Raw genomic sequence first — 25632 nt, 5'->3', positions numbered from 1 at the left:
CCAAAAGGTACAAAGAGAGTCTGGGTTGCACAGGGAAGAGCTCTCAGGGAGAAGACAGTCCAGGCTTTGGGCTGGAGAGCTCAAGGTAGAAGTCTTACACCACCCATACCCTGTAACAGGTAGGGACTGAGGGATGCTGGGAGAACCCCGAGGCCAGGTCCGCTTTCATACTTTAAGTGACATCCTTGAACACTGGGTCCCTCAGCTGGTGGTGGTGTTCTAGAAGGTCGTGGAACTTCCCAGAGGTACACCCACGATGGAGGAAGTGAATCAGTGAAAGAAGGGCTTAGAAATTTTACGGCTCCCCCCCCCCCACCTTCTACTTTCTGTCCTTGGCCACACCTTCCCTGCCGGATGGACTGTTGGACTGTATCTTCTTCAACTGTGAGCAGCAAAACAAACTTTTCTCCCTTACATTGTTTCTAGCCAGGCATTTGGTCCCAGTAGTGAGAAAAGTTACTAGTGTGAACTCATTTTAACTCGTTTCGTTTTTGCAGTAATTTAAAGCATTTTTATTAGGGCTTATGCTATGTGAATGGTTACTTCCTCACCGACTACTCCTTGACTTTTATGGCTTTTGTCACTGCAGACTCTATCTTTTTGTTTTTACTATTACTATTATTACTTTTTTTCTTACTTTACATATTGATCCCAGTTCCCTCACGTACCCATTGCAGACTAACTATATCTTTGTTGCTTCTTTTTTTTTTTTTTTGGCCACACATTACAACTCTCATTGTTTTATGCCCCTTACTAAGTAAACATCATAGAGGTAGTGATGATGTTCATTTTTTTTCCTTTCTCTTTCCAGGGACGAGAACCCGCTAAATAAATTAATAAAGGGCAACTTAATTCCAACAACTGCATCCACAAAGAATCTTTGTGTGGGCTGTTGAGATGGTTCAGCATCCAAGGTGACTGCTGCCAAACCTGAGGACCTGAGTTTGATCCCTGGGTCCAGATGGTGTAAGAAGAAAAATGACTCTGGCAAGCTGCTTTTCCCTCCACCTACGTGCCATGACACTCACATGCTCCTTCTGCACCCTCACAGATAGCTAGATAAATATTTATCTATATTAAAATTATTAAAAATACTAAAAAAGAGTTTTGTGTAACAAACAGGTATAGAAAAATGATGAAAAGAAGCCACGGCCCTGGGGCTTGCATCAGACACCATGTGTTGGGCCCACCCTAAGAGGGATGAGGTAACTCTCATTCCTAGCAAAATGTAAAACAATTCAAGCTGCTCAGAGGAACAGTGACCTGCATAGGAGAAGCTGTGAAAAGGGTACCAGATAACGAACACAGAAGTTTAGGAAGAGGATGTTGGGGCTGGGGAATGTAGGCCAGTTGTTTAGAGTGTTTGCCTACCATGCATGAAGAGGTTCACCCAGGTGTGGGGGAGCATGTTTGTGATCCCTGCACTTGGGAGGTGGATACAGGAGGAGCAGAAGATCAAGGTCATCCTATGTTAAATAGTGATTTCAAGGCCAGCCTGGTCTATATGAGACCCAGTCTCAGAAGAGAGAACTGTCAGCATTAGTGTAGACAGTAGCAAAAGCCAGCATTAGTGTAAACAGCAGCAAAAGCCAGCATTAGTGTAAACAGTAGCAAAAGCCAGCATTAGTGTAAACAGCAGCAAAAGCCAGCATTAGTGTAGACAGTAGCAAAAGCCAGCATTAGTGTAAACAGCAGCAAAAGCCAGCATTAGTGTAAACAGTAGCAAAAGCCAGCATTAGTGTAGACAGTAGCAAAAGCCAGCATTAGTGTAGACAGTAGCAAAAGCCAGCATTAGTGTAGACAGCAGCAACTCAGACTTGAAGCCTAAATGTGGACCCAGGAGGAGCAAGCAATGTGTCTGGGGACAAGCCATGACAGCCAGCCCTCAGCTGGTGGGGAAATTGTTACCATAGAGAAGCCAGAGCCTGGGGCCATCCTCCAAACACTGGATTTGAAAGGTCTGGTCTGTGTATGAATTCTTTACTAGATGAACTGTCCCTGAGCCAGCTGAGCCTGGTACTAAATAAAGCCTCTAATCTCAGCACTGGGACGGCCAAAGCAAGAAGATCACAAGTTCTAGAACAGCCTGGGTCGCACAGTTAAGACTGTCTCCAAGCAAGTGAGCAAGGAAAACCAGCCTCATAGCCACAGTGACAGGGCTTGTCACTGAGCAGAACACCACCGAGCCAAGGCCAGAGTCAGCCCGCAGCCCACTTCTGTGTAATGAGGTATTTTCCACAGGTGTTTTCCTGTTCCAGTGGAGGCATGCACAGCAGGGCCTGCAGAGTCCAGACCATTTATCATCTGGTCCTTCCCGGGGAGTTCATCACCTCACTGGAGGAGCACAGCAGGTGACATATGTCTCTACACAGTGCATGTCGAGGACTGGTGGGACCTGTGACGAGGATCTATGAGTCCTTATTGGTATTTTTTTTTTCATGCATGGATCTCTTTGTGTGTATGGTGTTCACATGTGTGTACTTGCATGTGTGTCTGCATGTGTATGGCATATGTGGGTTTTCATGTGTGGTGTGCATCTGAGTAGATGTGTGTGTACTTGCATATGCATGGGTTTACATGTGTGTGCATGGATCTCACTTGACCGGGCCTCTCACTTGAACCCAGAGCTTGCTGATTCAGCTAGTCTAGCCAGCCGGGTTGCTCCAGAGGTCACTGGCTGCCTCCTCCTGAGCTCTGGGATTACAACTGGGTAGCCCATCTGAACCTGGCATTTATGCAGTACAGGAAGCATTTTATCTATCAAACCGACTTTTGCCAGCCCAGAATCCATATTTTCTTAAATGAGAGGAAAGGACAAAAGACTAGAAAAGCTAATCTTGCTGAAGGATATATGTGTGTGTGTGTTTCCTGTTTAACTGAAAGACAATGGTTACATTTTTGTGGATGCACCATCTGTGTCAACCAAGGTTAGGATTTAGGGAGATCAGTTTAGTGGGGTCACTGCTAAGAGCTCTACCTGGATGTGCTAAATTAGGACCAGTGGGTTGTACTCCATCTGAGAAAGAGAGGTGATCCAAAGGCACCCCACCCCCTCTTGGATAAGTGCTTTTTGAAAATTAATGTTTTCTTGTGGACAAATATGGTTGGCAGCTTTAGCAGGGCTGCAAGGGAACACTAACTGCTATGAGTTGCTTTATGTCGGGTACTCACAGCATGGCACGCATGCCGCTCATCATGTGAACCAGAGCCTGGCAGCTAAGTGTACCCTCTAGTCTCCTAAGGGAAGAAGCTGAGGTGCAGTTAGGCTCAGTACTGAAATGGGTGACATAGTGGCGGTTACCCCAGACCTCAGGAACCTTCCAACTCCTGGGTCATGTGCATACCACCATGCTTGATGTGCGTGAGTGTGTGTCTAGGCATACAAATAAATGACAGGTGAGTGCAGGTGCCTGCGGAGGCCAGGAGAGGCCAGGGGATTCCCTGGAGCTGGAGTTACAGATGATTGTGAGCTGCTCAAAGTGGGCACTGGGAACAGAATTCAGGACCTCTGAAGGTAGTAAGTGGCCTTACCCCTCCCTGAGCTCTCTCTCCAATCCCCTGACTTAAAATTTTTGATTTATGAACTACGTGGATATGTGACCTCATTGAAAAAAAAAATAAGTAAACACTCTAATCTTCCCCCTTGAATCACTTTTCTTTCCACTAGAAAGGGACAGACAGACCACGCATCTAAGCTCTTCTGTTGGAAGAGGTGAATAAAACACTAGGAACAATGTGAGTGTCTCAGTTCTTCTCTACAGGGCAAACTTTTCAGAAATTCTGATGGCGCCAATGCAGAGACCAGGAAAGAAGAATTTAAATTAAAGGAGATATACATCTTAAAAACCAGACAAAGACTTCTCAGAAGTTGTTCGAAATTTCTAGAGAAAGCAGATTAAACCTGGGTCAACTTGCCCTGGCTTAGGAAGGCTAACAGGGCCCATATCTAGGGAACAACAATGGCAGTTTACACTATGGAGACACAGGAAGGTTACCCTGGGTCCTTCCCTCCAGTTACAGCTTGGTTTGTTAAGTTTATTGGCATGCTGTGGGATAGATGTCATCTAAAGACAAGCCAAGGTTCAAATATGCAACCAGGAAAACCAATGGCATTTTAGATAGCTTTAGGTTATAAATATTTGGGGGACAGCTTTAAAGATTTGAGTGGACTCGGGTCCTCTGAAGAATAGTGAGTGCTCTTGGCCACTGAGCATCTCCCCAGTCCCTGGGGGACAACTGTCACACTGATGCATCTCTTACTATGATGTTTCCTTTAAGGTTCCACTGCCAGGTCAGAGAACAATGTTAAGGACATGTATTTTCCCTGTATGGCTGGGAATGTGAACTAAAGCAATGGGGGTTATTGTAAAGACAGGGCTTGTGGGCGCTGGAGAGATGGCTCAGAGGTTAAGAGCACTCACTGGCTTCTCTTCCAGAGGTCCTGAGTTCCATTCCCAGCAACCACATAGTGGCTCACAACCATCTGTAATGAGATCTGGTGCCCTATTCTGTCATAAAGTCAATAGGGTACTCATATATATTAAATAAATAAATCTTAAAAAGAAAAAAAGACAGGATATGCAGCGTCACACAAAGTCGGGGTATTTCTCAAGTACGAGCACATACTGGCTTGTATTTCATGGAGACACAGCAGAGAAGGAACAATCTTCTGTGGTATGTAAGAGCGTGGGAAAAACCTACAACAGATTCACATTGCCTGGCCTTGTACAGCTGTCAGTCAGTGATGAGCATAGTGGGGACCAGTTCACAAAGATCCAATGAAAATTACTCTTCACTCACCCAGTTCTATACAGGTGATGCCGAGCGACCAGATGTCAACTTTCCCATCATACTTCCCTTCATCCATGGCTAAGATCACCTCTGGGGCCATCCTGCCAAACACAATGCGCAGAACTCAAGTTGTCAGTACAAACAAAATTTCCATTATAAAACTTCTTGGGACAGTAGATTTAAGAATATTCAAAAGTATTTTTAAGGGCACTTAAAAGTTTTTTTTTTTTTTTTTTTTCCTTTTGTTTTCTAGGAACCAAACCTCGGTTCTTTGCTAGGAACCAAACCTTGGTCCTTTGCAAGAAAAGCAAGTGCTTTTAATTGCTGTGACATTTCTCCAGCTCCTGCTTAAAATTTTCAGTGTCTGTTGTGGTGTTATTTGTAGCAGCCATGGAATGAAACCAGCCTAGGTAATCAATAGATGCGTAGGTAAGGGAAACGTGGTTCAGGTACACGATGGAGGCATCCATGATGTGTTGGTTTGAATGGGAATGGTCCCTGTAGGCTCCTATCCTTGAATACTTGGTCCCTGGCTGGTGGAACTATTTGGGAAGGGTTAGAAGGTGTGGCCTTGTTGGAGAAGGTGTGCCAATGGTAGATAAGCTTTGAGGTTTCAATGTCCTCCTGGATTCCTAGTGTCTTTCTCTCTCTGACTCATGGTTATGCCTTAAGATGTGAGCTCTCAGCTGTCCCCGCTGCCATGCTCCCTGCCCCGACACTCACAGGCTCTAACCCTTGGAAATTAAAAAAAAAAAAAAAAAAAAAAAAAAAAAGTCGCTTTGGTCATAGTGTTTTATCACAGCAATAGCAAAGTAACTAAGATATGGGGTAGGGCTGAGGATCATCATGTAGTGATATTTTGTTCGTAATCTAGCCATAGGGGACAGGCAGTGAGTGGCAGCCACACTTTTAATGGCAGCACTCGGGAGACAGAGGCAGTCAGAGCTCTGTGAGTTCAAGCCCCCCCTTGAACAGCAAGGCTACATGAGCGGGAATCGATCTGAAAGAGAAACAGAGCTCACACCTTTGACCCCAGCACTTGAGAAGACACCCTTTAATCCCAGCTCTAGGGAGGAATACGAGGCAGGAGCTCAGTGCAGTCTGAGTGCAGTCTGAGGTTTGGTGGAGAGCATTACAGTCTGCAGTCACTCTGAGGACAGGGTCGCCCCTCTTTGGTCTGATCCTTGGTAGAACTCTCTAGTGGCTTGGCTGCTTTGCTTTTCTGATCTTCAGTTTGAACCCCAATATCTGTCTGTGAGTTTTTATTGAGACCGATTAGAATCTGTGCCACATATCACGTTAAGTGAAATAAGCCAGACTTAGAAAGGTAAATGAAGGGGAGAAGGAAGGAGGGAGGGGAGGAGGGAAGAAAGTAGGGAGGGTACTATGGGAGCCGGAGCCGGCAGGTTAGCAGTACGGAAGACATGCAGATGAATCTGAACAAAGTACAAAATGTGGCAGATTTGAGAAAATATGATACAACCTATTATTTTGTACAGCAGCTAAAGAATTAATTTTAAAAATTGAAGATTTTGTTTTCCTGATAGAGATTTTCCTTTACACAAACCACCCAGAACTCTGTTCAAAACACAAATGTCACTGGTGATTTCTAGAAACTACTACACGAGTTTTCAACACATCCCGTCTCTACTTTTTGCTCTCAGTTTGCTCTCTCAACTACGGTTTGTTTCTTCCTCTAAAAAAATGGAGAGACCTGTCAGAGGGACATCATGGAGATGTGTAAAGGACATCACGCGTGCTCATGTGAGCAGAGACAAATGAATTACTCTAAAAAGACACGAAAACCTCTGGAGGGACGGCGTAAAGGAACGTGACCCTCTGTTCCAAAGACACTGCAATTTATAGAACAAACGGGTTCTGGTAAAGTTGGGCATCGTGTGTGACCCCTAGAAGGGACAGCCCCTTTGCCTTCAGCTGGCTTTGGATCGTGTTAGGATCTATTCCGCATTGGCGGTGGCTTTGTAAATACTATCTCATGATGAGCGGGGGAAATCAGACAGCAGTCACTCTTCACAGGCTTTTCAAAGCAACAATAACATGATGGGGCATCGGTGGATGTTTGGAAAGGGGATCTGGGACAGCATGCGGGGGACGACTCCAAGTCAGAATGACGTCACAGTGGATTAAATATCAGAGGGCTCAACAGAGTTGGGAGCTTGGATTTCTTCCACCGTGGCTTGGTGGCCAGCCAGAGAGCTGTAAAGAAGATCCCTTGTCCTGAACACGATGCCTCAAGGGAGCAGTTCAAAAGAGATTTCAAGCGAAACCTTAGATGGAGCTAGCCCAGCAAATCGATAACACACAAAGGAGACCCGAAGCCAGCTGCCTCATTTGGGCATTTAAGGTCACTCTTTCTGGCAGGCGAGGTTTCTAACCTTTTCAAATGAAATCTGATTGGGGCACACTGGGAACACAGTTTCTTTCTTTCTTTTTTCTTTTAAATAGAGTCTCTCTCTCTCTCTCTCTCTCTCTCTCTCTCTCTCTCTCTCTCTCTAACCCTGACTGAACTCACAGCGGCCTGCCTTTGCCTCTTAAGTGCTGGGATTAAAGGTGCGCAACCACTATTCCTGGCTGGTAACACACCGTCGGGACAGAGCAAGGAAGGCTAGGCTTGGCTGTGCAGTCTAAGGTAGCCTGAGGCAGGAGGATTGCATATACAACGTCAGCCTGGGATAGAGAGTGCATTGTGGCCAATCTGAACAAACTAGCGGATTGTGTTTCCAAATAAAGGAATGAAGTTCAGGGGTTGAACACTTGCCCAGCAGTCTCCAGCTCCTGGGTTCCATCCCTATCACCGCAGAAACAACAGCAGCGATGCCAAGTCTCCCTCTGCTCACATTTGTGCATTCTAAGCCTACATCATATCTTCTATGTCTACGCACCAGTATGGTGTCCCCACGAAGGAGTTGGCAGGACAGGCTATGGAGGCGGATCCAAAGTCAGCCAGCTTCACCTGTCCTGGTTCTGTGAGGAGGATATTCCCAGCTTTAATGTCCCTGCAGGAGAAAAAGAGGAGGATCTGAGACTTAACCCCTCAACTCTTACAATGCAGGAGGCCAGAGCATGCAATTAAACACACACACAAGCATACTTTTCCCGGCTGTCACTGCGTGTTGTAAGGGAGCCCGCATTCCTGGGTGGTCACTGGAAGGACTTCCAGGAGGAGCTGTCTTCAGACGGGGTGTGGAGCGAGGGAAAGAGGCAGCCATGCCAGTCAAGGGTGGGGGCTCTGAGGTGGCAACTCTCACAAGGGTTTTATCCAACCACCACCACCATTCCTTGTGCCGGGAGAATCGAAGCCGTTTGTAACGGCCTGCTTTCCCCCTTCCGAACTGTCTGACATGCCTGGGCTGCTGCCCTGAGCAGGGCTCTTTGGCTGGTCACGTACCTGTTCTGTCTTGCCCGTGACCCTTTCTCTCTCCCTTTAATTGTAAATGCCACTATAAGAAGGCATGGGAGGGTACGGGTTATAGAAAAGGTGTTATTTAAGGAATAACACTGTACAGTAAAAAGAAGACCCTGAAAGATCAAAACAGACAAGGATTAGGGGTTAGGAGCTTGCATTTCAGTCTCGCGATGACGGGCTGTGGCTGGCTCGCTGCTAAAGATGTTTGATATTTGATGCGCAGTGAAATGTTGGGGGGAAAATACCATTATGAAAATTCACAATGAGAGGGTGATGCGGATGTGCCCTCCCTTGTTTTTCTTAAGAAATGAATGGCGGATAATGAGGGCTGGGAAGCACAAACTGCGAGTTGATGACGGGCGGTGGAAAGGGACAGCTGAGAAGTGGAGAGACGGTGACAGGCTTAACAGCTTCCAAAGCTTCCCTTGAAACGGCAGTCCCCCTCCCCGAGGTGACACCGTGCAGGAGAACTGGAAACAAAGATGCCGTTCGGTCTCTTGCAACAGGGGGGCTTGGGGAGGAAACACCCCTCACCGCACCGCAACACACAGATGAGGTGAGTGGTATTCGTGTTTTGTTTGAAGACCATATAGCCCCGGCTGGTCTTGAACTCTTTATGTAGCTGAGGTTGGCCTTGAACTTCTAATCCTCTGCCTCTACTTCACAAGTCCTGAGAGTATATACATATGCCCCTGTACTTGGCTATGGTACTCTTAAAAAAATTGTTTTGTTTGAAAAAAAATTTTTTTTGAGACAGGTTTTCTCTTTGTCCTGGAGCTTGCTCTGTTGACGAGGCTGGCCTTGAACTCACAGGGATCCTCCTGCCTCTGCCTCCTGAGTGCTGGGATTAAAGGTGTGTGCCACCATGCTTATCTTTCATTTTGAAATTTAAAGGACATTAAGGAAATTTTCTTTGTCTTCTCAGTTTTTTCTCACAAGTATCATGCTGATTAAGAAGGACACACACAAAATTAAACGGTGGCTGCAGATACAACACAGAAAACTTGCAAGCGAGTCACCATCAGCAATCATACCTTGATTCCTAGGAAACGGGAATCAAAAATCTACAACATCCATTGATTACATGATAAGTGGGTTTAGTCATTATCTACCAGGTATTTATGTTTTGTGGTGCTGGGGATGGACTGGGTGGCCTTGTGTGGGGTATGCAAATGCTCTAGTACCAATGCACACACATCCCAGTCCAGTTTAGCCCTTCTGAAAGAAAGATCTATTTGTGTATGAGCATTTTGCCTTTATACATGTTGCGATGCCCACAGTGTCAGAAGAGGGTGTCAGAACTCCTGGAACTGGAGTTCCAGGCAGCTGTGAGCCTCCATGTATGTGCCTGCCGGGAATGACACAGGACTCAGGGACCAGAAGAACGGGAGAAGAGGCCATGGCTCAGCTCAGCTGCTATTCTGTGCAGGGAACTCAGTCAGTTTCGGTTCCTGACCCAAAGTGGAAAAGCAGATGGGCCCTCCTTCAGATTTCCCTGTGCCATCAAAGGAGGCCAGCTACCTACACACGAAGCCAGGTACGGGGCAGTGCACACCACAAATGTCAGCCCTATGGAGTTCAAGATCCGCCTGGGGTACATTGTGAGTTCGGGGCCAGCCTGGGCTACATGGTAAGACCCTGTTTCAGAAAAGGAAAAAAACCAAAAATCTAAACTAAAAATAACAATTACGTACAACCCATAAACAACAACTAAACAGCCCCCTCCCCACCCCACCCCACCCCCGCCCCAAACATTAGAAGGATGCAGTCTTCCTGGAGCTGTGGGAGGGGCCTGGAGCTGTCCCTGTCTGTCGTTTCCTGCAATCCCTCAGGTGCAGAAAACTGGACCACACACAGGTTCCCATGGTCTACGGAGTGGGACGGGAACCGGAAAGGAAGCTGGGATCTGGACTTACCTATGGATCAGGGAGTGAGAGTGGAGGTAGGCCAGCCCCTCCAAGGCACCGTGAGTGATAGCAGCAATTTCCACTTCCTGAAGTGGTTTCTTATGAACTGAGGAGGAAGGACAGATGGTCAGGACAGATGGCCAGCCTTCCACATCACACAGATAACACACACTCCAGCAAAGGACACCTTGAGAGCATATCCCCCTGAACCCACGGAAGCCGTGCCTTCCATAATGCAGCAGTAGATGAGGAAAGCCAGGCACATAAACGTGAGACTAACCAAGTGAAATCACAGGCTGTGGCACTGATTTACTGCTCAATGGCGAGTCAAAGTAGACAGTGACCTGGGCCATGCTGGTCTCTGCTGCAAAGCCTCCATAATTACCCACCTTGACCCACAGGTAAAGAGGCTGGGAAGCAGCTTCTGCTGAGAGACCATGGGTGGCTTCAGACATTTTTAAATGGAATTTTAAACAGAGCTGCAGGTCGTAGTAGCACTGGACAGAGGAGACTGGGTCTGTGCACATGCGTGCACGCACATCCACACAAACACACACACACACAGTCTCACATACATGTCCATTGTGACACTGGCAAAGGGTAGACAGCAACACTTACATAGGGCTTTGATGGTTTTCGGCTATGGGTACCACACCATATTAACCAAACATTTCTGCAATGCCTGCCCTAGATGGCCATGGCCTCAATAGTAGGAAGACTGCTGATGTTACAGATATGTCAACTACATGGTAGAGATTATATGTGCAGAGTTTACCCACATGACCCTGAACTGCCTTTTGACCAGAGGCCCAAAATGTACTTTGTCTATTTTTCTAAAAGAAGATAAAATACTTTAAAAAAAAAAAAAAAAAAAAGATATATTAGAGAGAGAGACAGGGGGAGAGAGAGGGATAGAGAGAGTCTATGCGCACATGAATACAGGTGCCTGTGGAGGCCAAAAGAAGGCGTCAGGTCCCCAGAGCTGGAATTACAGGCAGTTGTGAGCCACCTGGGAGCCAAACTTGGGTTCTTCCCAAGAGCAGAGTGTTCTTATGGCTGAGCGGCCTCTTCAGGCCCACAGAGAACGTGATGGAGGGAAATAGGAGAGCCATAGTGATGTCATCCTTACCTTCTAACAAGTCAGAGGCTGAACCTAGGCAGTATTCCATCACCAACTGGAACAGATTAAAAGATCGGAATAATAAAAGTTAATAAGAAGCTCCTTAAGTTAACCAACCACCCAACCAGCAAGCCAACTGAACAACAAATCAACCAACGACAAAGCCAACCAACAAGCAATCAAACAACCACAAAACCAGACAACTGATCACACAACTAACTAAATACCCAAACAAATAATAAACCAAACACACAACCAACCAAAAACCATCCAACCAACCAATCAACTAACCAACAAACTAACCACATTACTATACAACAAACCATACAACTAACCAAGTACTCCAACAACCAACCAACCAATTAATCAACCACCTACAAAACCAACCAGCCAACTAACCAACCAACTAACCAAGTACCCAGACAACCAACTGAATAACCAATCAACCAACCACACAACCATTCAACTGAAGCACTAAGAGCCTGTTTTATCTGGTCCCTGGATAATGAATTGATTTTCATAATTTTCCACATTTCAGTTCTTGTCCTCTGACCATATGAGGGTTAATTAATATAGAAATATTCATTGTAGATAGTCAAGTTGAGATCGCCAATTCCAACCTAATACCTTCTTCCCACAGTCTTGTTTTGTAATAGATTTTGAATGGCTAGATATTATTGCTTATTATTTATTGTAAGATAAAATTTGTTAGAAAATGTTGAGGAATACACAAACCAGAAAAATCTGTGTTCTAGACAGTGAAGCACTCTTGCTCAGGCAGGAAGCAAGGGTTCCAGATGGCTGAATACAGTTGTTCAAATAGGAAGCAGGGGTTCTAGACGGCTGAAAGACTCTTAAGGGGATGGAGAGATGATGGTTCAGACGCTAAAACTTCCCTTGCAAGCATGAGGATCAGAGCTCAGTCTCCATGTAAAAGCAGGGTACAGAGTTGTATGCCTGTAATCCCAGTGCTGGGGAGGTGGACACAGAGGTTCCCTGGGGTTCATTAGCTAGCCAGTCTCGTCAAATGGACAAATCCCAGGTTCGGTGAGAGACACTGTCTCAACAAATATGGTGGAGAGCAACTGAGGAATACACTTGACTCTCAACCTGTGGCATTTACATGCTCACACATACACACATAGAAAAATGTATGTGCACACATGCACGCACACCCATGCACACAACAAATGAACTCCTCGAGCAGAAATGCTTGTTCACAATGTCTGGGAACAGAATGCCCATTTCCTGTAGGCCAGAGGGTCCAGAAAGGCATTCTTGGCTCATCACGAACAACCCATCATAGACAGGTAAATTGAACTTTATGTTAAAATGTCCAGTATGATTGACTGCAAAGTTCAACACCTTCACATTCTAAACAGCGTGTGATATGCCAGCCTCTAACAGTGACCATCACATAAAACAAAAACAAGCCATGTGGAAAAAAGGCTACCCCACCCCAGAGACACAGTGGTGGTGTCATTTTGTGAACATTGTACAGTGACAGCATCCGGTAAAGTGCCAACATTTTGGCCAGATGGAATGGGGAGGAAGGTGGACGTGGCAAAGATACAAATTCTAGAATGTGGGCTGGAGAGACAAGACGGCTCAGCAGTTCAGAGCACTGGCTGCCCTTGTAGAGGACTTGGGTTCAATTCCCAGCAACCCATGGCGGTTCACAACTGTCTATAACTACAGATCCAGGGGATCTGAAGCCCTCTTGACCTCTGTGGGTACTGCACACATGGTGCACACATATATGCAGGCAAAACATTCTTATATACAAAATCAAAATAAATAAATCTTAAACCATCCTAGGATGAAGGCTGGCTAGACGCCTCAATGGGTAAAGGCACTTGTCTATGACTTGACTCTAATCCCTGGAACACATTTTGTGGAAGGGAGACATGGTCTCCACGAGTCATCCTCTGACTTCCACATGTGCACGTGGCAAACACGCACATGCACACACAAGACGACGAATGTGACAAAAGTCTTTAAAAACTCTAGGAGACTAAAAGGATTTACCTTTTGGTTTTACAAGATGACGTTAACTTTTTACCATCCCTTTGCTAAATGTCTTCAGAATGATGCTTCCGATAGGCTAGACTGGCATATTTAATCTCATGGAATACAGACCAAATGACAAATGGCGAGCACTGACAAGTCAATTACAAAAGTCAAACGGGACAGAAACAGGACTCATAATTTTGTAGTGCAAATAAATAACTAAAAAAGTGAACGGAAACAAAGAGAACAGAGACTGTGACTTACCCAAGCAGTGTGCTCTTTTAAATAGCAACCTTTGTATTCGATGGTGTTGGGGTGCTTCAGCTGCTGTAAGAATTTAACTTCCTTAAGAATGTCTTGCCATTTCTGTGGAAATCGGAAAAGGTGTTTTAATAATCAAACTGAAAACAGTATTTATCGAGTGTTTATATATTTCTTCTTCTTCTGTGTTAGATGGATATAAGGTAAATATTTAATAAATGAACCAGCTAGTTACCTTGTGCTGTTGTTTTAATATAGCATGAGGCCCAAGTCTCTCATCAAATATATCAAAATCAAACCACTACTCACATCCATGTTCTACACTGGAAGGCTGTTGCTTAGATGCAGTATTACAAAGCTCTGCAGGGGCTCCACCAGAGACAACCTATGGCCAGCAGTTTTCTGGGCTCTGCCTACGAAGCTTCTGAAGCCAGCCTACTCACTGAGTAACTCAGAGAAACCCAATTCCCTTCTTATCTTTCTGAGTCTTTCTTTCCCTTTCCTTCCCTTCCCTTCCCTCCCTCCCTCCTTCTTTCTTTTTATTTAAATTTGAAACAAGGTTTTTTACTTGTCAATCCCTCCTTTCCTTTTCTTTAGACAGGGTTCCTCTGTGTAGCCCTGGCTGTCCTGGAACTCTCTCTGTAGAGCAGGCTGGCCTCGAACTCAGAGATCCACCTGCCTCTGCCTCCCGAGTGCTGGGATTAAAGGTGTGCACCACCACCACCACCACCACCTGGCCTGTGTCCTTCCCTAACACTTTGAGCCTCCTTGCTGTTTCTCTAGAACCATGGTTCCCAGTCTTCCTAATGTTTTGATCCTTTAATACAGTTCCTCCTGTTGTGATGACCTCCAAACATGAAATTATTTTTTGTTGTTACTTTATAATTCCCTCCCTGTCTGCCATGCGCTGTGCCAGTTTAGACGGCATGGCTTTTTTTCTGGTCTCTATTCTCTCTCACTTAGGGGCAGCTACTGAGGTTTATAGTTTACAACCTTCCTAGGGAGGGTTTCTTTTAAACTCTTATAAAATTGTCCTTGATAAAGAGCTAATTCCAGGACAGCCTCCAAAGCCACAGAGAAACCTTGTCTTGAAAAATAGAAAAAAAAAAAAAAAAAAAAAAAAAAACAACCAACGAAACAAAAAATTGTCCTTGATTTTAAAAGAAAAAACAAAGAACAACATTGTGATAAACACCTAAATAACTTCTATGGATCATATTTTTTGAAAGCTTTCTTCTCTGTTTAATGAATACATATGAATCATATGTGTTTATGGGGTAATGGGGTACTCTACAGGTCTCCATACCATAATTATCCTGAGAGGGTATGTGGCAGGTCTGTCACCTCAGACATGTCTCTGTGGGGAGAACAGTGGACTCATCCCTTCTAACGGCTTTTGAAATACCATGGCAACCCCTGGGTAGCTGTCCTTCCTCTGTGTGGGATGCCAGAGCTCGGGACTTGGCTAACCTCACCCTAATCTGACACATCTGCTCAGGCATGGGGCTGTCTTACCTCGTGGGTCTGCTTCCCACTGTAGGACATTTTCTTAACTGCAACCACCTCATTGGTGTGAGAATTTGTTGCCTGCGATAAGAGAGAGGAAGAAAAATAAAAAGAGTTATGACATCCAGTCACCTTAACCGAAGCACTGTACTAGAGCCTTGTAGCATCTGTCCACACCTCAGCAACACAGTTCTTAAAGGTGCTCTCTCTTACTGATGGGTTAGAGGGCCACTCCACCCTGACTTCATGGGAATGGCTTCCCAAGTACCTTGCTGTAATAACATGTGTGAGAGTTATAATACGATGTAAACAAACAAACAAACAAACAAACAAACCAAAAACCATGGTCAAATGAAAGAAATGCAACGATTCAGGAGGTGGTGGCACACGCCTTTAGTCCCAGCACTCAGGAGGCAGAGGCAGGGGGATCTCTGTGAGATCAAGGCTAGCCCGATCTACAGAGTGAGTTCCAGGACAGCCAGGACTGTTACACAGAGAAATCCTGTCTTGAAAAACAAACAAACAAAAAACAAAATAATGAAGGAATGCATAATGTTCCTATTTTATTTTTAAAATTTTTAGTAGATTTATTTCTATTTCTATGTATATGTATGTACCCACTTGAGTTTATGTACATCATGTGTATGCAGGTTCCCATGGAAGCCAGAAGAGGGTTTGGATACATGGATTCTGGAGTTACAGTGATCCCCAGCCACCGGACACAGTTGCTAGGAACCGAACTTGGGTCCCCTACAAGAGCAATACTGGCTATAACAACTGAGCCCAGAACGTTTCCATTTAAAGAACCTGAAAACTAGGCAAAACAAAGTTACCTCACCTGGGGGTGTCAATGTTACATAGAAAGAAAAGCAAGAGTATAAGCACTGTGAAATATGGACAGTGGACATTACTCGGGGGAGCAGGGGGTGGGTGCCCTGAGGCGGGAAGGGCATATGGCGGGCTTCTGGGAAATGGCAATATTCTTCTTGTCCTGATAATTTCCCATAGATTGCCCTTTAATTACTGCTTAAAATATACATTCTTAGGGGTAGGTACTTGCTTTTGTTTTTCTGTTTGTGTTGAGCTTTGAGCCTTGGTGCAGGCTAGACAAGTGTTCTACCTCTGAGTTACACCCAGGCCAAGTGTGTGTGTGTGTGTGTGTGTGTGTGTGTGTGTGTGTACTTCTTTATATATGATATATTTAAATTAAAAACACTTTAAAGGGGCTGGAGAGATGGCTCAGTGGTTAAGAACACTGGCTATTCTTCCAGAGGTCCTGAGTTCAATTCCCAGCAACCACATGTTGGCTCACAACCGTCTATAACGGGATCTGATACCCTCTTCTGGCATGCAGGCATACATGCAGACAGATCATTCATACCTAAAAAAGATACATAAATAAATAAAAATTTAAAAAGTACTTTCAAAAGGGCATCTTTGTGAAAAAGGAAACAGTACTTGGGTATTTAATGTCATAGTAAAAATATAAGACGAAACATGGGATCAGTACATAGAAATTGGTTCCCCTTGCAGCCACAGTGATGATAGCGAGATGGGTATGGGATGTGGATGAAGGAGGGGGGATGAAGGCGGCAGCATTGATGTCAAGGGCTGCAGTGCAGTGAGGGTTCTGAGGAGACCCACGGTGGAGCTAGCCCCAAGAGGACAAGCTGGAGGTGGGAACCCTCACTGGGCAGGAACTGGAGGGGAGCTGTGCCCGGATGGTCGAGGCTGACAGGCACTTAAGAAGAGTGACAGACGCAAGATTAGAGAAGGAGTTGTCAGTTCGTTCTCTTCCTATTGTTTCACTAGGCTAGTACTCTTCAAGGCACATGGTTACTCTGAGGAAGCAGACTCCCACTGTTTCAGGTGCAAGAATTATGTCTCACATGACCAGCTCCAGGTGAACGGGCTGTGTTCCCATCACAGCCGTCCCTTACTTTCTTATAAAAATATACAGGCTGGAGGATTTGGAATGAGGGACAGTCTTGTACCATTTATCAGAAAATAGTGACTTTCTGTGATTGTCAATACACGTTTTTATACATCTCTCTAAATAGCGATTTATCTATCTACTCACCTAACCATCCAATTGCCTAGCCAGCCATCTATCTGTCTATCCATCCATCCATCCACCCATCCACCCATCCATCTATCCATCAGCCCATCCATCCATTCTCCTATGTTTATTTAATTCCTACCATTAGCAGACATTATACTAGTTCCTAGGAACACTGTAATGAATGAGATGGACATACCCCTGTTATCATGGTGCGTATTATTTAGGGAAAAGGACATAAATGGCTAGTCACTGTGCTAGCATGTTTCTAAATATAAACACTGGCTGTTTAAGAGGTAGAAAGTTGAACAGTAAAGACTGTCTTGTGGAGGTAACACTTAGGCTGAAACCTGCCAGACTGGAAGGGCTGGTTGGGATGCGGGTTTGGAGGCTTTGGGGTAGAGGGGTGGAGAATAGAGGCTGAAGGTACTCAGCATCTCCAGGAAATACACAGGGAGTGACTTTAAGCTTATCTCCAGGAAACACACAGGGAGTGACTTTAAGCTTATCACTACCTTAACCACCACTGGAATAGAGCCTAGAGCTTCGGAACTGCCTTCAGCAATGACCATGCATCTCTGCACGGAACGCAAGTGTGCTCTTCGGCAGAAGGCAGGATTTCTTTCTGGGCCTACGCTGTGCCATCAACCAATTACTTACAAAGTACACGGCTCCGAAGCTCCCATGTCCGATTTCATGCAAATCGATAAAAAGCTCTTCTGGGTCATCCTTGTAGAAGAGGTCAGCAATCTCTGGGTCCTTCAGCACTCCTTTACGCATGGTGGCCAGAGTGGCAAGTGCGCTGCTTTTTGGTGGCCCAGTCCTTTTGTCTGTCTCATTGACTACTGTTTTTGTGCTCGTAAACCTTCAGTCCCTGTAGAGAAAGGAGATCTGCCATTCAGTTCTTTCTAACACACTGTTTTGATGATAATATGAACATACATTAACATTAAAAAAGTAATTATCTGGGGCTGCAAAACGGATCAGCAGGTAAAGGTGCTTGCCACCAAGGCTGATGGCCTGAGTTCCATCCCCAGAACCCACAGGTAGAAGGAGAGAATGGATTCCTGCAAGTCTCCTACCTCCTCATGTACGCTGAGGCGTGTACACAACAGGTAGAATAAAATGTAACACATTTAAAAGTATCTTCATCTTACAACTCAACAGAAAAAAAAAAAAAAAAAGACAGACTATGTCACAACACTTGATGTCATCATCAGAAACAAAACTCAAACCCACAGCCAAACCATTTTGTGCTCACTAAGACAGCTACACAGCTATAAAAACAGACAAGTACTGGGAACTGGGGTAGGCAGGGATGGGGCTCTCTGTCCCAGCAGGCAGGAATGTGGAATGGCACAGACATCTTGGGAACAAGAGTTCATAAAACAAAACAAAGCCAACCAATCAACCAACCGACCAAACAAACCTAGGATCTGAAGTTAGCATTTGCCTCAGGAATTCCACTCCTTGGAGCCAAAGGGCTGGCCCAGGGGCTCAGAGCATAAGCTGCTCTTCCAGAGGACCCGCATTCCAATGCCAGCACCCAGGGGGCTTAGAACCACCTGTAGTTCCGGCTCCAGGGGTTCCTATATCCATCTGGCTTTTTCAAGCTCACACACACACACACACACACACACACACACACACACACACAACTGAAAATAAAAAGAATAACATGGTTAGGTGCATCCCCAAGAGAAAGGAAAGGACATTCATACAAACACAAACAAACAAAAAACCGAACACCTCACACAAGTTTCAGAATGACATTATTCCTAATCACTAAAAAGTAGAAATAATCCAGTGGCCAGTAATTAAGGGGTGAATAAATAAATGTAGCAACCTCTATGATGTAATGTCAGCCCTAAAGGGGAAGAAAGGGTTGGCTATGGTGGAGTATGTCTGTAACCCCAGCACTTGGGAAGTGGACACAGGTGAACAGTGAGGTCAATCACCCTTGGTTTAATAGTGAGTTTGATGGCAGCGTGGGCTTCATGAGATTCTGCCTCAAAAAGAAAAAGAAAAGGACTAAAGTAACGGTCTATGCTCTGACGTGGTTGGATCTTGCAAGTGGTATATTAAGTGAACAAAGCCAGCCACAAGAGACTACATCTGCATGATATCACCTACAAAAGATTCCCCGAACAGGTAGATACACAGACTACCGGCCACTCAGAAGGTGCGGTCGGGACAAACCACGGGGCAGTTGGCCCACCAGGCTGCTGAAAATGTCATAGGTTGACTGGTATGATGGGCGGAACCAGTGGCTCTCAGAACTGGTGTCCAGTTCTGGATGGGACAGGAAGGTCCAGGACTGGAATGTGCTGTGGAATAATCTGTCTGTACACCGTGAAAACACGTTGCTCTCATTGCTAATAAAAAGCCGATTGGCCAATAGCTAGGCAGGATTTTCAGGGCAGAGAGAATGCTGGCAAAAAGAAGGGCGGAGTCTGCAGAGTGGAGAGACAGATACGGAAGGAGCAACACGGAACATCCATAGATGAGGCAAATGGACCTCCAGGCAGCATGTAGATTAATGGAAATGGATTGCTTAATCTAAGTTGTAAGAGCTGGCTGGAGACAAGCCTAAGCAGGCTATCAGCCAAGCACTTATATTAATAACAACCAGGCTCAGTGTGGTTATTTGGGAATGGGCTGGCAGGACAGAACAGTTCAGCTACAGGCACATGATGTTTTTGTGCAGCAAGGGGTTCAGGTGACCCCACAGTTCTTTATTAACCATGGACAGAAACTGCTATAAATTGGAGACGGTGCCCACGCCCACTCTGAGAGGCTTCTGGAAGCTCCCATGAGCAGCAGGATGCCATCTGACTTGTCTGTGTGTACCAACGAACGAACACGAATTCATTCTGTGTCAATTCTACGCTTTTCCTTGATATCTGAAAAATACTGGGATGTTACTTTTCCTGTTTTTATTCTAAAAAAAGCTTTCCTACACACAAAAATAACCACTTATTTCTGCTTGAAGTAATTATAGTATAGACTATAAATTGATTTTTCTTCAAAATAAGATATTCTTGAATTTTAAAAGGTCACTCGTTAAAGAGGTAAAGGTGGCGGTGCTGATAGATGCGTTTCCTCTTGTGATGTGACAGCCTAGGGTGACAGCACACATGACTTCAGGCCCTTAGTTTATCATCAGGACAGGAGGTGAACAACCTATCCGCCTATATCCAGCTGCTGGACAATTGTTTCAGTTAACAAATACTGTGCCCATGGCCGTTTTCACAACATTGTATCGGGCAGAGCATTATTGTGCTTAGTGTTTGCACAACATTGTATCGGGCAGAGCATTATCAGAGCATTATCGTGCTTGTTTGCACAACATTGTATCGGGTTGAGCCTTAGGGTCAGAATCCATGTCAGCCTGTATTTTATAAAGGACTTGGGGGTCAAGTGAAGCAACAGACACCCCAAGACAAAGTAGTTGACTGTTACAAACCAAAAGGAGCGTCTCTCAATATAAGGCTTTAGAAGGCCGGCCTGGTCTAGCTTTTTGTTGTTGTTTTGTTTTTCTTACAAATCAGAAAGCCACACCTTCCTGGGGAAAATGTAGTCCATCTAATATAGATGGGTGGCTTTGAGTGGGAAGAAGGGCAACTGTCCTGCTGATCTTCAGACCCTGGCACTCGGGTGTAGCCAACATGATGATACTGTTGGGAATAATTAACTAGAACCACCTGTCCGTCAGACAACTGAGCGCACAGAGGGCGGCTTAAAGTGGGTTTGCCTTGCCTGTTCCTGACAGGAAGGAGGCCTGTGTTAAAGCACAGGGGAATTTCTGGAGACCGTGCCCGGAAGGAAGTACATGGGATCCCTTACGAAAACCGAGGGAACTAGCAACTGAAATTCAGTTACCAAAATGTGCTTTGAATTTCTGCATACTTTGGCTTCAGTAAGGATTAAGGTAAATTTTCTCATTTTTGAAAAACCAAAGATTACAGTGTTCTACTATAGGCCCAAAGGATTTTTTAAAAAAAGGAACAGTTATTTAACTGTTAAAAAAAAAAAAAAACTCTCAGATTAAATGACGAGTGAACATTTAATTACTAAGCACCACAGAAGCCATACACTAAATCAATAAGCTTGACTACCCATAATTAATAAGCTCAAAAATAGAACGGGGAGACTTCTGGTTCTGGCCAAGATGGAGGAACCGGCACTTGATTTATTTCTTTTCTGTCACCGGAAACAATCAAAGCATTAGATGAGACACACATAGGATGGTATTTGAAGACAGTGGCTGCTCCCTGACGTCTGGGGAGCAGATGCAAGCCAAGAGAGCTCTGGTGTCCACTCAGGGACCAGTTCTGGGCAGTGCAGGTAGAGGCTGGGGGACACCACAGCAGGAAAAGAGATTCCTAGGTGACCCTGGTGCTAGGGTTCACAGGGCACAGCTCAAATAGAAGGGAACAGCTCAGGAGAGGGGTGGGGATTCACAGCGGGCGCTGCCATCGAGGAAACTATGCCAGTCCAGGACAGCGCCAACTAGTGGAGAAAAATGGTATCTGGAACCCACTATGTAGCCCAGGCTGGCCTTGAACTTGAGACAAGGCAAGGGCAGTGAACATATGCCTGATACCCACACGTTTAAAATCAGAGGAAGGAACACTTAAAGCAGAGATGTACAGGGCGGCAGAGACTCAAACAACCGGCCCTGGGGAAAGGACATCACCAGGCCGGCATAAAAACGTGTTGCAAGGGATGCAAACTGGAAGAAGGTAGTGAATGTATCTGAATGAATATATGAAACTCAAATGACAAATAGGACAGAAGGAAAGAAGCAAACATAGCCGAGTGTCACTCAGCTGTGGACACCTTCATGCAGTCTTGTATAAGTCTAGCTGATATCTCTAAAGAAGAAGATATGTTAAAACAGTGAACAGTAAATAAAAACGGTGTTGGAGAGACAGCTCGATGGTTAAGAGCACTGGCTGCTCTTCCAGAGGACCTGGGTTTGATCCCAGGGACCCACATGACTGCTCACAACTGTCTAACTCCAGTTCCAGGGGATCTGATGCCCTCCTCTGACCTCATGTAGGTGCCAGGCATGTACGCAGTACACAGACCTACATGTAGGCCAGGTGCTCATACACACGAAATAAACAAGTACCACAAAAAGCAAAATCCTTGAGTATGTCTTTGGAGAAATAATGTTGGGAACATTTACTAATCTGAGAATTAGAAACTCCGAGATCTGCAGATGTCTATGAAGAGTCAGGGACAAAACACACATGCAGGCACTACACCAAGGCATACCACAAAAAACTGTTCACACTTGTGGCGGGGACTGGAGGAGTAACTCAGGTTATGAGCACTGGCTGTCTTTCCAGAGGACCAGGGTTCAAGTCCCAGCACTCACATCGTAGCTCACAACCACCTGTAACTGTAGTTCTAGGGGATCCAACAGTGTCTTCTGGCCTCCATGGGTAACCCTGGACAGTGAGAACTCACATGGCATACCGACACAGATGCAGGCAAACACCCTTACATATAGAAATAAAAATAAAATCCGAATTGTGATAAAGTCATAAAAACAGTGTGATGGCTAATCTCCTTTGTCAACTTGATGCCCTCCAGAATCACCTGGGAGATGAAGCCTCAAGATGCACTTGTAGGGATTATCTTCATTAGGCTGATGATGTGGGACCCGCCCACTATGGGTGGGATCCTGGGCCAGCTGGGATCCTGGGCTGCACAAAAGGGTAGAGCATTCGCCCCTGTCTGGGCCTTGACTGTGGAGACTTGTGACCTGCCATGGCCATTCCTGTGACTTCCCTGCCACCTGTAGGCTGTAACCTTGAACTAAGACACACCGTCTCTCCCTTGAGTTAGTTGCCTTTGTCAGGATATTTTATCACAGCAACAGAGGAGTAACCAAGACAGATAGTCTGGGGAAAATGGAGACATTCTGTAGAAAGCAAGCAGAAGGTAATGGCAGACTCCTCACTATAGATATAATAAACGAGAAGACAACAGAATGCCATTCTTTTTTGTTTCTGTTTTAGAGACAGGGTTTCTCTGTGTAACAGCCCTAGCTGTCCTGGAACTAGCCAAACTCAAAATTCCACACCCAGTGAAAACATCTTTGGAAAGCGAAGGCAGGAGGAGGAGGGCAGGAGGAGGAGGGACACACGAGAAGCTGGACGAACGCTAGGCCTAGCTGCCTACACTGTGGGAGATGCTGATGTAGGGAGCCCTTCAGACGGAAGGGAAGCCACACTAGACAGAAACACAGGCCCGCGAGAAGGGAGGAAAGCAACAGACCTGGAGCTACTTGGTGAGATGTGTGAACCTCTCCAATACTCAAATTTCGTTAATGCGCAGTCCGATGTTTCCACAGCAATCACAACGCAGTGTGAGGTGTGGGGTGTCGGGGAAGTGACAGCTCAAGGATTGGGGTGGGGGAGAGGAACTGGAGTATGTTCTTATAAAGCTACCACACAGGGCTGGAAGGGTATGTCAACAGCACCCTCTTCAGCACAGACCATATGTATACAGAAATCATATGTAACTACATATGCACATAGCTATGCACTTCAAATAGGAAGACACGAATAAGCTGAAAGTCAGTGGACAGAGGACATAAGCCTGCTATAGAGAGAGCCCAGTTTGCACTTACCATGAGTAGCTTTCAAAGCAGGGTACTACTGATAATGTAAAAGCATGGGTCCGTTAGAGCATATAATGATCCAAGTGTTTATGTCCCTCAGAGCAGGCCCTTAAAATACGTGGTTAAAAGCTAACTTGATGGGGGTGCGTGGGATTAAGGTGCATTGATTACACGTGTGAAACTGTCAAAGGATAAGTAAAGATAGTCTCTCAAAATACTTTTTAAAAGACAGTTGAGGGGCTAGAGAGCTGGTTCCGCAGTTAAGAGCACTGGCTGCTCTTCTAGAGGACTTAGGTTCAATTCCCAGCACCCACATGGCCGCTCACACCAATTTGTGATTCCAGTTCCAGGGGATCTGATGCCCTCCCCTGGCCTCTGTAGGTACCAGGCATGCACATGGTGCCTAGGTATATATTGCAGGCAAAACACCCATACATAAAATAAGACAAAAATAAAATAAATCTTGGGGGGGGAAAATCCATGGATTGAAGAGCAAATGAAGAGAGAAATAAGAACCCATTTTGACTGGATTGGAAATTGCAAGCACAGCTGGGGGTGGGGCGGGGCGGGGTGGCCTGCAACATTAATGCCTGAAAGGGGATCATTTGTGAGTTTGTCACCAGTGTGGGCTATAGAGTGAGATTCTGTCTCAAAAAGAAAAGACTGAACAAATGTAAAAAGAAACTCAAAGGTGAGCACAATGTATCTAAACCAAATCACGCTGCTAACCTTACAGGGCAGTGTGAGGCACAGAAAATAGGGACAGCTTTAAATCGGTGACCTCAGCTGGCATTGTGTATTAAAAATCAAAACAAAATAAAATACCTAGAAAAACGGTGTCACCTGAATCTAAAGTGAGCAGAGGAAATAGTGAAGATTAAAGAGGAAATTAAAAATAAAATAAAACAAGGAAAGCAAAGCTGACTCCCTTAGGAAAAGAACTGTACTTAGTAACTTTGTATCAACTTTGTTAACAATAATAATAAAGACGGACAAAACAAATGACCACTCAGGAATGAGAGGAGGCTGGCATTGCCTCACAGGCACCAAGATAATTAGGAACTTTTCTCAACAATGTTGTACAAAGAAATTCAAGGACTTGGAAGAAGTGGCCAAATACTTCAGAAGACACCAATCATCATAGTTGGCTCAAGAAAAAAAAAATCTGACCATTACACTAAAATAACTGAAATTTGAGCTGGTGAGATGGTTCCACACATAAAGGTGCTTGCCCACAAGCCTGGTGACCTGAGTTCTATCCCTGGAACCCACATGGTGGAAGAGGAGAATCGACTCATGGATGACCTCTGATCTCCACACATGCACTGCGGAATGCTGGCGCGGAAACACACGCAGAACAAACAAGCATAACAACATTCTTAAAAACTGAAATATAGGCTTTTCCTACAAATAAACATCCAGGCTTCACCAACAATTTCACCTCATGTGTGGGAGAAAAAGAAAGTCAATCTACACAACTTCCCCCGAAAGAGAGCAATAGGGTGGCTGTCCAGCCGGGCGGTGGTGGCGCACGCCTTTGAACCCAGCACTCGGGAGGCAGAGGCGGGCGATCTCTGTGAGTTTGAGACCAGCCTGGTCTACAAGAGCTAGTTCCAGGACAGCCTCCCAAGCCACAGAGAAACCCTGTCTGGAAAAACAATCAATCAATCAACCAAACAAGGGTAGTCATTGAAAACAGCAATGAAGGCCACACTGCCACCAGACCAGTCCACGGAAGGTAGAGTCCACATCAACCTTCATCAAAGTTAGACGCCTCTGCTCTTCCAAAGACGTCGTGCTACAGCATGAAGGCGCGGGCTACACCAACACAGTGTAAAAGCCTGCACAAAACCCATCTCACAACACTTGAAAACAGAAAGCACAAAGAACCCTCAAAACCCACTAGCCATCCAA

At 45.3% G+C, this 25632-nt stretch overlaps 1 protein-coding gene across 1 annotated transcript in view; it reads right to left on the bottom strand.

Annotated features, from left to right (window-relative positions):
• Taok3 (TAO kinase 3) overlaps positions 1-25632 on the bottom strand; it is a 142411-nt gene that overhangs the window by 59021 nt on the left and 57758 nt on the right. Inside the window, exons 3-9 of the mRNA XM_051176516.1 lie at positions 17742-17955; positions 15032-15103; positions 13520-13621; positions 11255-11300; positions 10135-10231; positions 7695-7808; positions 4801-4892 (exon numbers count right to left, since the gene is read on the bottom strand). Of these exons, the coding sequence (XP_051032473.1) occupies positions 4801-4892; positions 7695-7808; positions 10135-10231; positions 11255-11300; positions 13520-13621; positions 15032-15103; positions 17742-17861 (643 nt within the window). The 5' untranslated portion in view covers positions 17862-17955. The remainder of the gene's footprint in view (positions 1-4800; positions 4893-7694; positions 7809-10134; positions 10232-11254; positions 11301-13519; positions 13622-15031; positions 15104-17741; positions 17956-25632) is intronic.

The sequence above is a fragment of the Phodopus roborovskii genome, unplaced genomic scaffold (assembly GCF_943737965.1).
Source record: "Phodopus roborovskii unplaced genomic scaffold, PHOROB, whole genome shotgun sequence".
Lineage (NCBI taxonomy): Eukaryota > Metazoa > Chordata > Mammalia > Rodentia > Cricetidae > Phodopus > Phodopus roborovskii.
This window is presented reverse-complemented; position numbering and strand designations above follow the sequence as displayed.